This window comes from Populus alba, chromosome 3 (genome assembly GCF_005239225.2).
Source record: "Populus alba chromosome 3, ASM523922v2, whole genome shotgun sequence".
Taxonomy (NCBI): domain Eukaryota; kingdom Viridiplantae; phylum Streptophyta; class Magnoliopsida; order Malpighiales; family Salicaceae; genus Populus; species Populus alba.
This window is the reverse complement of record NC_133286.1, coordinates 16,725,849-16,738,238: the sequence shown is the minus strand read 5'-3', so window position 1 is coordinate 16,738,238 and position 12,390 is coordinate 16,725,849. Positions and strand designations below refer to the sequence as shown.

At 34.6% G+C, this 12,390-nt stretch overlaps 3 protein-coding genes across 4 annotated transcripts; 1 reads left to right on the top strand and 2 right to left on the bottom strand.

Annotated features, from left to right (window-relative positions):
• Positions 1-1,620: 1,620 nt before the first annotated feature.
• On the bottom strand, positions 1,621-4,313 carry LOC118034226 (SUN domain-containing protein 5). The gene is made up of 4 exons (XM_035039465.2): positions 4,133-4,313; positions 2,386-3,737; positions 2,221-2,306; positions 1,621-1,858 (listed from the first exon to the last, which is right to left on the bottom strand). Exons 1-4 carry the CDS (start codon positions 4,311-4,313, stop codon positions 1,621-1,623), a joined length of 1,857 nt encoding a protein of 618 aa, XP_034895356.1.
• Positions 4,314-6,330: 2,017 nt separating this feature from the next.
• LOC118034210 (calcineurin B-like protein 7) lies at positions 6,331-8,742 on the top strand. 2 transcript variants are annotated; one of them, XM_035039447.2, is made up of 8 exons: positions 6,331-6,543; positions 6,666-6,748; positions 6,957-7,016; positions 7,109-7,217; positions 7,298-7,350; positions 7,689-7,769; positions 7,865-7,977; positions 8,611-8,742. In XM_035039447.2, the coding sequence occupies exons 1-8, from the start codon at positions 6,474-6,476 to the stop codon at positions 8,654-8,656; spliced, it is 615 nt and encodes a 204-aa protein (XP_034895338.1). In that variant the 5' UTR covers positions 6,331-6,473; the 3' UTR covers positions 8,657-8,742. The 2 variants fall into 2 exon arrangements, with proteins under 2 accessions (XP_034895338.1, XP_034895347.1); XM_035039456.2 differs by having other exon boundaries at positions 8,298-8,681.
• LOC118034203 (GDSL esterase/lipase 7) lies at positions 8,692-11,314 on the bottom strand. Its single transcript, XM_035039436.2, has 5 exons — positions 10,826-11,314; positions 10,074-10,201; positions 9,747-9,986; positions 9,304-9,559; positions 8,692-9,222 (listed from the first exon to the last, which is right to left on the bottom strand). The coding sequence occupies exons 1-5, from the start codon at positions 11,208-11,210 to the stop codon at positions 8,990-8,992; spliced, it is 1,242 nt and encodes a 413-aa protein (XP_034895327.1). The 5' UTR covers positions 11,211-11,314; the 3' UTR covers positions 8,692-8,989.
• Between the last annotated feature and the right edge of the window lie 1,076 nt (positions 11,315-12,390).

Sequence of the window (12,390 nt, the reverse complement as noted above, 5' to 3'; positions counted from 1 at the left end):
CGTTAAGTTTTAAATTAAAAAAGAAAATTACCTGATTTTCTAATAGTTTAATTATTTTTTTATTTCATCTTTATAGTTTTGAACATTACAATTATGAAACTTTTTTTTAACAGAATAGTTCAAAATACTTACAAAATTACCTTTTTTATATAAAATAATAACTAAATAGCCATTACAATTTTAATATTACAATATTGTTTTCATCAAACTTATAATTACTATTTTATTGTTAAATTAATATTATAACTTTATAAAAAAAATTAGAAAAGAGTTAAAAAAAAATTAAATCGATTCAGCGGCAACCACGCAATAAAAATATAAAAACAAACTAATCATATCAATCTTCTACATAAAGTTAACAAAATAATTCAAAATATTTATAAGATTATTATAATATTTCAAATAATAAATTCTTATAATATTAATATTACAGCTTTTTCATCAAACTTATAATTATTATTTTGTTGATAAACCAATAATAGAAATTTACTAACACACAATAAAAAAATACCGAAAGTTTTTTCTTCCTGCCAATTCAAAACCACAAAATAAACTATAAGAACAAACACACTAAGAATTTGTTTAATACAATTTAAAATTTAAACTTGAAACAAATATTTGATCCTTTTTTTTCCGCCAAATAATAAACTATATTAGATATACAAAGAAAAAAATAATTAATGACACGCTAATAAGTTAAAGAAACCATAACATCGAGTGGTAGTTACCAAGTTTTAGAAGTAGCTTTTCATGATCGTCACGACAAAAATTACATTACCAAACACACGAGGATGAAAGCCCTCTATTATAAGAAGATAAAATTTAACTTTATTTATTTAAACTAATTAAAATTTTAAAGATTTAATTTCAAATTAAAACAAATATTATATTTTTTCTCTCTAAAAAATAGCATTTTATTTCAGCTTCCCAATTTAATATTTGATTGAAACCAACATATTTGTTATAATTTATTTACATATATAATTATCAAATTATTTTATTAAATATATGTATCAACTTTATAGTTAAAGATAATGCCCACACTTTTTTTTTTCTTGCATTGAAAAAAGAACATTACTATATCCCACAGCATAGGGCGTAGAATCAAACTAGCGTTATTTAATAAAAAGAGAGAGAGATATCATATACCACGATGTCATGAAGTTACTACACCTCCCGTGACCGAGTCCACTCGTGCTAAGGATATCGTGAAGCCCACCATCACTGTTTTAAGAAAAAAATACGAGTTTTTTTTGCTCTAGACTACACCCTTCGTCTCTATTCTTGATATTACGCATGACGTTTTGAAGAAATCAAAGAAAAATGTCACATTATTCACTACCATAACTTCATTCAAGATTAAAGAAACAAGAAAAGATAATAACAGCATGCTTTACATTGATGTAAAAGCTATAGTTACGAAGAGGCAAAAGCCAAATATCAACGAGGTATCTGATTTTCTAGGGCTACAAAAGTGAAGACTACGTCCACAGCAAGAAAATGAATATTGTTATGGTTCCGTTGATATCACAACCCCGAAGCATTGCATTAGCGGACTCTGATGCTCCAGGAAAAAAAATCGAAGCTCTACCTACCGGTTCTCAAGCTACGAAGAAGGGACTAGCTGGAGAGTAGTGTAACGAATATTATCACAGTGCTGCTAACTAGTATCATTATCCAGCCTCTTCTACTCCGGCATGCCTTCCCCAAACATGATGCTGCTCCTAAGAATTTCGAAACTTTTGCAGAAACCAGCATGGCAATTGAAAAGCACACAAAAAAAAGACTCCTGGCTAGCACTGCGAGTTCTTTACTTTCCAGATTTGCTTGATCGTTTGCAAGCTTTTCAACGTCCAATCTGTGAGAGGAAAGAGAGGGGGTGAAACAAATGGGAAAGCTAGTCAGCCAGCAAAGCGAAAGCACACAGTGAATAAATGGTAAAAATTTATAAAACATGAGCTAAAAGCGACATAATACTAAAAGTAGAGGATTGGCAAACTATTGTAGATTATCAGCTAGATGGTCAAAGTACAAAGGATTATATGAACAGGGAACAGCATAGCATGTAAAAGAAAATGCTTGATGTGTTTTTCCCTTTGGAAAATGGATTAGGTAAGACAACTTGAATCAATCAGAGATAGCAGACATTCAGGAGATATAATAACCAAAATATTTGAAAAGATGTTCATGAATTTTGACTATAAGATAGATGTTTCCCACCTTAGCATTGTATTTTCTCTAACCATTGCATCCATACTAGATGAAACACCAGCCTTCCATGATTCGAACTCCATGAGCACTTTATCCTGAAAATGAGAAACAAAACGAGGGTTAGGCAATCGCAGAAATTCCTTCTCTTTGAAAATTTTGGAAGTTGAGCAGTACCGTGTTCTCCTTCCATTCCATGAGATCTCTAATTTCTGTTCTGCTCTTCTCCACAAGCAATGAAATCCTGAATAGCTCTTGATCAAGCTTTGGCAGAATATCTCCTTTTCTCTGATTCATTTCTTTGATATACTCCTCGAGCATAGTTAAACTTAGTTCAAGCGACTTCACCTTCTGCATCAAGATCTTTAGAACAGTGTCACCTGGTTTTCTGCTAATTAAAAGCTGTCTAACTCCAGTTACAGGATTAGCAATCATGTTTATACTCTCAGGATTCTTCTTCACGCTGGGATTGGATTGTTGAATACCATGTATGTTCTCTGTCTCCATACCAGCATTATCACAGCCGTTGTGAACTTTCCCACTATCTTCCTTGTCAGCCAGACTTAATTCTGGCTTTGAAGGTGGGGCTGCAGTTGAATTAGGCTCTGGGAATTCATTGGGAAGAGGTTCTTCGGATGGAACAAAGAAATCTTCAAGCATCTGCTCAATTGCATCTACTCCATATACCTCAACAACACTCAACGTGCAGTAAAATTCTGACCCGTAATGACTTAGTAAATTCAACTTCAAATACCTCACCCATTTGGGTTCAGGCAGCTTAAAATCTTGAATGTGCTTCACATTTGCAGCCACAAAATTTCCCAATTGTGTCCAAGTTCTAGTTGGATGGGTCAAACTTCCTGACAGTTCAAAATCCTTGAAATTGGAGGAATAATGTTCGAAATTTGCTATTTTAACGACATCAACCAGTGTCTCCTCTGAAAGCTCAATCACAACAAACTTCTCTCTCGTGAGACAAGGGTTTCTCAGGTACTTATCATGATCCTTCCCCAGTATGTTACATGCTCCTTTAGCCTCCTTATTGTACACAAGCACCTTTGCACCCTTAGTCACAGAAGCATAGTTGTACTCTTTTCCATCAGGCTCAAGCCGGTGGGTGACGTTAGCAAGCTGCTTGGGCACAACTTTTCCTTTTTCTTGTTTTGTTAAGTTCCGGAACTCGTCAAAGTTGAGATAAGTCAAATGCTGAAGTCTCCCGCTAGGTAGTTCTTTTGGTTTAACTGCCTTCAGTTCTTCTGGATTCTTCATTATTAACCCTGAAGAACCATGCCCTAAAGCACTCAAAATTACCTCTTCCAATCTATTTGTCTCTGGGAGTGGGCACCTCCGATTTCTTGAGGCAGTATGAACTGTAGCATTGTTATTGCTGGTAGATAAATTGACCCCTAGCAGAATTCCATTTGTACAATTATTGCTTCTATTGGCATCACGTGAATATGTATCACCGCAAAGAGTATCTTTGAGATCACTGGAACAAGGTATGCTACTGTCATCAAGAGTCAAATTCCCTGAAAACGCATAATCAATATATCAATTGAATATCATGCATAAAATAAATGGCCAATTTAGCACCCCTATTGAGAAAAACAAATCTTCGAAGGAACAGACCCTAAACATAAAAGTGCTAGAACTTGAGTTGACGCTCCTGCACAATTATGTGGTCACTTAAGCAAGTCGTGACGAGCAAGTTCATTATCATAGAAAAACTAAACAGCAGAAACCCAAAGGCCTCATCTTTTGCATCAATTTTCTAGGCAATTAATATGTGTATAAGAAGACAAATAAAATGGATTTGCTAGAAATATAAAACAAAATAATGGGTTGTAACAAAAAGAAAGAAAGAAAAATGGAGCATGAAAAACTTCCAAAAACAAAAAAGATCAGCCCTGAAAATAAATATCACCTTGATTTCCAAGACCAATGCTAAGTCGAGCACAGAACAAGAAGAGAAGATAACAAAGTAGGAAAAGCAAGGAGAAGCGCAGCTCATATAAACTTCTCCTTCTTGAATGGCCGTTTCTGATTTTGTTGTTTTGACAAGCAATGGCGTTTGAGACTGAGAACCCTTGTCGAGGTTTTTTCATGGCTCTTCGATGTCCTCTCGTCTCCTCTCCTTAGAGGTGGGGGATGGTAGTGGTTTCCGACTCTGCTTCGGACTGTCACATGAATGAATCTTCGGAGTTATTACAAGAAGTCTCTCAATCTTACGGGAACCAACCACTTGCCACTATGCTGCCATTTAAAAGGCCGCCAAATTCGGGGTCTTTTTTGTTTACCAGACTTGTCCTTTAACCAAAATTTTGTTGATTGTTAACGGCCACTTCCAAGGGCAAACTTGGAAGATCATTTCATGAGTTTTTTTTGGGTCATAATCATCTCAGAGAGAGAGAGAGTCTCTTGTGGATGCCCGTCTTGCATGAGCTAATCGGCGTACCAATAGGGAAGACAACGGGTTTGACTGTTTTTTTTAGTGTATTTGCACCCCTACATCCATCATTAGACACGTGGATATCCGACCCGACTCAATTTTATTTTTACTCTTTTTTTTAAATGAAATCACATCATATTAAATCTTTGAATATTAAAACATAAAAATTAATATATCTCAAATAAAATCATAAAACAAACTCCACAAATACCACACAATATATATATTAGTCATGAAAGTATATTTACTAAAAACCTTGTAGCCACTCTTAAAATATTGATCTTGGTGTTATAAAAATAACTTCAATATAAATCATTTCAACATCATTGATATAAGATATGTTTCTTTATATATATATATATATAAGGTATTTTATGCTAGTTTACACACACGAACTAAATTTTTATATCCCGAATAAAATTTATACCCTATAGTCTGTAGTCTGCAATATTACTAAGTAGAGAAAGTTGAACTGAAGATTACATAGAAAACATACTTCTTAACCCCATCTATTTTAGCAACTCAGCCAGCAATGTCCAACAGAAAATCGAGGCCAATAATACTATTTTGAACCTGAGAATCATGGATACTCATTTTGACAGTGTTAAAGTAAACATGCTTTCTTTTTATTGAAGTTGATGATGTTCTAAACCCACGCAAATGCGCAAGCTTCCATGTTAGAGGAGGGATGGGAGATTATCAGTTGAAAGCTAGCGATCCTAGGGGTTAAAAACCTGCCCCTAAAATCGAGTACATCAGGAGAAACAATCTACTGCATGGCAGGAATTTCCATATTTTAAATTCCTTTTGTTTTAACTTTTAAATTGTATATTTCCAGATAGGGGCCCAGAAGTATATAACATCATGATTTACTTTTCGAAGATTGGTTCCATTTTTCAGGCAATTAACTCTGGTATTTCCCAGCTTAATTTGTGCTCGACAATGAAGTGCCAGACTATAAATAACATGCATGGTGTACATGTGGTATGAAAATTCTGCTCGCACCAGATGCCAAAAACAGTAATGACAGAATAGAACTATGTGCTTAAAGTAGCATGGAGATGCCGGAAGAACCTACGCTTCTTTAAGGACACCTTTTCTGCTATTTTTAACAATAAATTTTTGAGCTTTCAATCTGCGAGTTCCAGTGGTAGGTCATGGAACGTGTGTGAGTTCGTAACCAAGAACAGCCATGTTAAAACATGGGCTTGTGACGATTTTCCGGCGATCAATTCTGTTGATTGTTTTACACTAAGTGCAGAACATGTAAATAAAAAGAATAGCAGAATAAAAGAAAATAAGAAGTATGATTTTATTGATTGCAAAACACTCTTGAATAGAGATAGAGTTTTAGTTTGAAACAAAGAGTATCAGATTTTAAAATTACATAACAAACAAATCAAATACAATCAGATTTTATTCCTAAAAACTTGGTCTTCAAGCTGAGAACCTTATCAACAGAGTCTCCTGATCTTCTGCAGCCTTCTAAGACATTCTTTCAACAAATTCATTGTTCTAGACTGTTAGAACTATACTGTTTTTTGCCTTTTTAACTGTACACTGGTTCCAAAATCAAATGAAAAGGAGAGAATTCTCAAAAGCTTCAAGAGGTAAATCTAAATTTTGAATAACAAAGATCCCAGTGATATTTAGCTTTAGTTGTTGAAAGGATTGATTAAAAACCAACCTCTATCCTCTGCTGGACTGGTAAACTGAACAATTTCATTCTTGAAAGTACAGAAAGAGAAACCAGCTGTGTTGGTATAACATTCTCTCATCGAAGGAAGTTTATTTGTTAACATAAAAGTCCAGCTTTATGGGATGTATTTGCACAAAGCAGCAAATTAAATATGATGACCCAGCAGTTCTTGCAGCAGAGACTTGCTGTAAGTTTCGTTTATACTGTTTTTAGAATGGAATTACTTCTCTGGGTTCCTCTCCACAAGCCAGATTCTTGGTGATACGCATTGTTCGGTCATTTGTTTCCTCTGTGCTCGTATTCTTGCAGTCAATGAAGCTGAAATTGAAGCCTTGCATGAGCTATTCAGGAAACTAAGCAGTGCTTTAAAAGATGATGGGCTTATTAGCAAAGTAAGTTCTTAATTTTATATTTATACAATTTCATACGCTGAAGGCATGCAATCTGTGAGAGAAACACAATCTAACATAAAAAAGGTGGACTTATTCTTGTAGAGCAGAATTGCAATTTCAATTTCAATGAAACAATCTAAGCTTATACGAAAAGGTTCTTACTTGATATTCTTTTAATTCCTGAACCTGGCTTCTTATTAATATCCAGGAAGAGTTTCAGTTGGGGTTATTCAGAAATAGCAAGAATCAAAGTCTCTTTTCCGACCGGGTAAGCTTGCTATTTCCTTACAAGCATTCCTACACTGGCCTGTATCTTTTTTTAATAGATAGCAGTATCTTACTTAATTATACATTCTCCAGATTTTCCAATTGCTTGACTCCAAGCATGATGGAGTCATAGAATTCGCAGAGTTTGTACGATCCCTCAGTGTCTTTCACCCAGAAGCACCCCAATCAGACAAAGCTGCTTGTATGAATCCCTCTCATATTATGTGTGCTATCATTCTTATTTGAAAGTTATGCTAAAAGTTTGATGTTCTGGTCTGGCAGTTGCATTTAAACTATATGATATATGGGAGACAGGTTTCATCGAACGCGATGAGGTAAAGATTAAAGACTGAATCTGAGATCATTGTTTTTCATTTCCTAACGAGTTTCCAGAATAGTGACATGATAGTAAGACTGAAGTAAATTAGTACAGGCTTCTCATCATATTAATTTGATAAGATTAAATATACTTTTAACTGGAAGGGCTTCTTTTGGCTAAAATATATTTACTTGAAGATCTTCATATCCAGGCAATGGTTTTCAAACAAAATAAGTTGCATCATACAAGTTCTTATTCTGCATAGAACCAGGCTAGCTAATTCAAGTAGAAGCACTTCCTTTTGGATTTCTAAAATACATATTGATATGCTTTGGAATATTTAACTGGTGACAGGTCAAGGTGCTGATATTGGCGTTTTTAGATGAATCAGAATTGATGCTTTCAGATGACGTTGTTGAAGCCATTATTGACAAGGTAAGGTTTGCATGATATTAAAGAATTAAATTAATCTCTTCATCATGTTGTAAAGTACACAAAATTATTGAAACCTTTTCCTTGAGTCTGCCTAGACATTTGAGGACGTGGATTCTAAAGGGGATGGAAATATTGATCAAGAGGAGTGGAACGAATTCTCAACTCGAAATCCATCCTTGCTAAAGAACATGACAATTCCATATTTGAAGTAATTCCCTTTCACCCATGTTAATCTTAGTTTGCTCCTATCTATCAGATTCCGTGGAATTTGGATGTACTTTCAAAAAAGAACGTAGTATATGGAAAATCCACTGCAGATCAAGAAAGGTTTTTAACCAGTCCATACATGAGAATTAGGATTTTGATATTCTAGCTTTGTTTCGTTAAAAAAAATCCTTGTATAGTGATGTACTGCTATCATTCAACCTTATTTTCATAATATGTCCACATGATGAAGTCAAAGGTGTGATTTTGATACTGACTTCCTTTGCTGTAACCGACCACCTTACCTATCTGTGTTTCCTCTAGGTTGGCGACTGTTTTATCACCTTAAAGAGGAAACGGTGCCGTCATTTCCTCTTTATTTTGGCTGAAAGATCATCTCAAGATAATTTAGCTGTATTACAAGCCTGTGTAGGATGTAGATCCTCACTTAATATCTATCTAGTGTCAAACTGGGAATTTTTCAAATTGTTTTGTATCTAACCAGCTTAAGCTAAAGCGACTTGTTTTTTCAATTTCGGGATCCTATTCAACTTTTAAATTCTGTATGTAGTACTAAGCTCCAGTTCTTTAGCCATTCTCGAGCAAATAATTTGTTGATGGAACTTCACTGTTGCAGGGAGGTCACAACTGCATCCGAGATCAGACATCGAAGGCGATATTGACAAGTGATAATAGTCGGTGCTATTTCATCCAATGATGAAGAAAATCTAAGAATAAATTGCTATATATAAAGAATGGAAACTCTACTATATCTATCAAAAGGCAAAGTTTCCAAGTAATATCACATATGTACTACCTACATTCCACAATCTCAGCTCCTCAAGTACATATTGTATGTTACACACTATTCTAGTCTGTACTTCATCTACATGAATCTTACACTTCGCTCTTGTCAGTTAATAGGTTCACAGGGCATAAGCATCACAGAAAATACCAGGACTAAACGCTCGATCAGTAGACCACAAAATTCAACAACTGTTAACTTCTGCCTCTGATTATTTGGTTCTAGGAGCAACCATGTCCTCCAAGTTCATGGGGTAGCACATTTTTGTGTGCAAGCCATTCCATACATTGTCTGCCAAGATGGCATTCACTGCATCAGTTGGATGGTATTGGTCCCACCAGATATGGTTGGTTGCATTGCTGCAAGCAATTTCCGATGCAAAGCACATGATCCAACCCTTATACTTTCCTAACCCACAGCATGCGTCAGCAGTGACATTAAAACCTGAGAGAAAACATCACGCAAGACTAGTGAATTCTATAGACATTGCAGCAGCGTAAGGGAGGAAAATGTTACGTGCCTTACCGTAAAGTTCGTGGTTCTTAATTATATCCATTGAACCTTCATACATATCACAGAAGGTGATTTTGGCATCGGGAAGTTTCAGGCCTAGCTCCTCTATCATATATCTCATTACAAAGTTGTACTCTAGAATGATGTCATTTATCTCCTCAATGCACTCCCCATTCTTGCTGTTGTACCTCCACAGATAGTAAGGAGCACAGCCAATAGGTGGCAGCCCCATGAGAATTACTCTCCTGACATTCATATTGTACAAGTTCTGCTCCATAAACATACAAGAATTAGGAATTTCTGATATAAATAACATCTTGAATTCTAAGGACTTGTTAAAAGAGAGAATATATATATATATATATATATATATATAACCACAATTTATTGAGTAGAAGAAATCTTTCTTGCATGAACACAACAAAATATGAAAAGTGAAAAACTAGAAAGGTCACCTTTATTTCCTGCCTTATTGAAGCTGCTACGAACTGGTTGAAGCTCCATGGTAGGTACAGGTTTTGGATATTGGATGCGTTACGCAAATAGTAATGTATGTAATCATTGACTCCAATGGAAATATAAAAGACTGAGTTCGAGATGAGCTCATTTGCAGCAGCCTCTCCCATGTTCAAAATAAATGACTGTAAAGTATCCGAGAACTGCTGAATTTGCTGCGTGAAGGAGATTCGCTGACCCTGCGGCAAAATCAAATGATTGCTGCTTAGGTGTAAGCGTTACTGAATGAATTTGTGATCTTTCCTACATAGTACTGAGGAGCTTACCAATTCTGATCCACTCGAGAATATAACTCCGGCACCAGCAGATGCATAATTCACCCCTTTAATCATATCTTCGACAGTTCCCATCTGCCCAAGATAATTTGGTACAAAGGGAAGCCCAAGGCGCAATGCTGATCAAATAAATGACAATAGATAAGAACTGATGAGGAAAAAAAATTCTAAACCAGCCTTGTTTCTCTAAGAGAAATCTAAAGCAAGACACATAAACTACTGATTCCCAATATCTATTATTGGCCCTGACAAAGAATTTCTTTACAAGTAAACATAATCAATATTGGAAAAGTCAGTTTTAGCAACAAAGGCAAAAATATGTTTGGCTGGCAAGAAAAGGTAGGAAAATTCAGGAGTTAAGGCTCTTTTGACTTGTTCACTAACAGTGCCTAGAGTAATTGATCAAAGAACAAAAAATAAATGACAATATCTCAGAATCTGTATTCAGTTGATATCTCCATCTCTTCCAAATCAGTAAATAAAAAGACAAAGGACACTCCAATGTCCTCTTTTTCTTGATAATTTCCCTCACTTTCTTGGATATCAAACAGAAGAGCAAGCAAAATCACCAAAACAAAAATAACCCAGATAACAGACGCTTAGAAGTTGAAACCATCAACAAATGCAAAACAAACATCTGAATTGAAGTCTTCTTTTCACTGAAAAGGACATTCAAAGCAAAAGAATTAAACAAGACCCAATATTTCGCTTTTTCTTGTGAAGATTAAAAACTAAATGTTTACCAAGATAATCAACAGGGATTCTTCCATTACAGAACCTTCCAGTTGGCTTATGAGTATCAAAATCTCTACCATAAGGACTATGGTCAGCACGAGCAAGAGTACCAAGATAATTGTTGGTGCCACAATCAACAGAAGAGTCACCGAAAACAAAGAAAGCAGGCACTAAAGGAGGATTGACTGGTAAGGTTGTTGGTGTTGGAGATGGAGATGGAGAGATTGAAAAGGAAACAACTAAAGAAGAAGAAGGTGATATAGCGGAGGTGTTATAGGTAATGATGTTTTGAGATAAGTTCTTGAGTTCTTGAGGGACTGCAAGATTTCTTGAACGAGTAAAAAAGGAGGATAAAAGAAGTAAGAGGAGAGGCAGAAGAAGACTGATCGACATTGTTAAGTTTCTATCAATTCTTGATAGAGATCAAGAAAGAGTGCTCAATGGCGCGTAAAGGGAAAGTAGAAGGAGATTTGAGTCAATGGAAAGTCCAAAAATAACCTCACTTCAACTGGCTCTTGAATTTATAATTTCTGAGCTTCTGTGTTCTTATATAGGGCTGGCTGGATCTGCTAGCCCAAAATATGATTGATTGTAGATGTGGCCTTATTATTAAAAAATAATAAATAAATGAAACACGCATACATTAAGGGATAAAATTAAAAAAAAAAATTAAAATAAATAAAGGCTAGTCAAAAGAAAGAGAAGCATAATTGAAATATAAAATAAATAGAAGGACAACCGGCTTAGCATGATTTTCAAGGAGTATAGAGAAAAAAATAGAGGGAGAAGAAAAAACCAACCACTGTTAAACTTTCGTATTTTACACGATACGTGCTGCCGCAATAGCTTCATCTTCATTGGACGTTCTCGACAACATGGTGGTTGGGAAACTTTGGTCACCACATGTTCAAAAAACATAGGTGACATCCACTTATTAGCATGTGAACATGTGTCAATATTTTTTATTAATTTATTTTTATTTCTGAAAATATTAATTTTTCTCTGATCCAAATCCAAATAGAGCATAACAAAAATACAACAAGGAAAATACTAAAAAGTCCTTTAACCCATTCTTTAATTTCTTTGACTTTTTTAATAACAATGAATTAATTGTACTATTTGTAAAAAAGAAATGTGCAAAAACCCCTCTCTGCCTTTTTTTTTCTTCTTCTTCTTTCTAATGGTATCTACGTAAAAAAAAAATATAAATTACTAAATTATACCAAATCAATTTACAAACAATCTTTATATCTCATAGAAAATACCTTTCTAATCAGCTAGCAAGACAAAAAAAATTATATAAAAAATGATAAAATTATAGAATACTCGGGGAAAGCACTGTAGCTTTCCCCACACAACCTTTTGTTTTTCTTTTTATCCGTTCCCCTCATAACTATCTAGTGTTTTCCAGTGAAGATTGTAATATTTAAGTGAAACTATTAACCTTTTTTTTGTTTTTTTTTTTTGTTTTTATTTTTTTTTTATATGTTTTTATGGGTTTTTTTTTTGCTTTTTTCTTTATGTTTTGTTTTTCTTTTAATGAATTTTTTTTGTTTAATTTAGTTTGTTGATG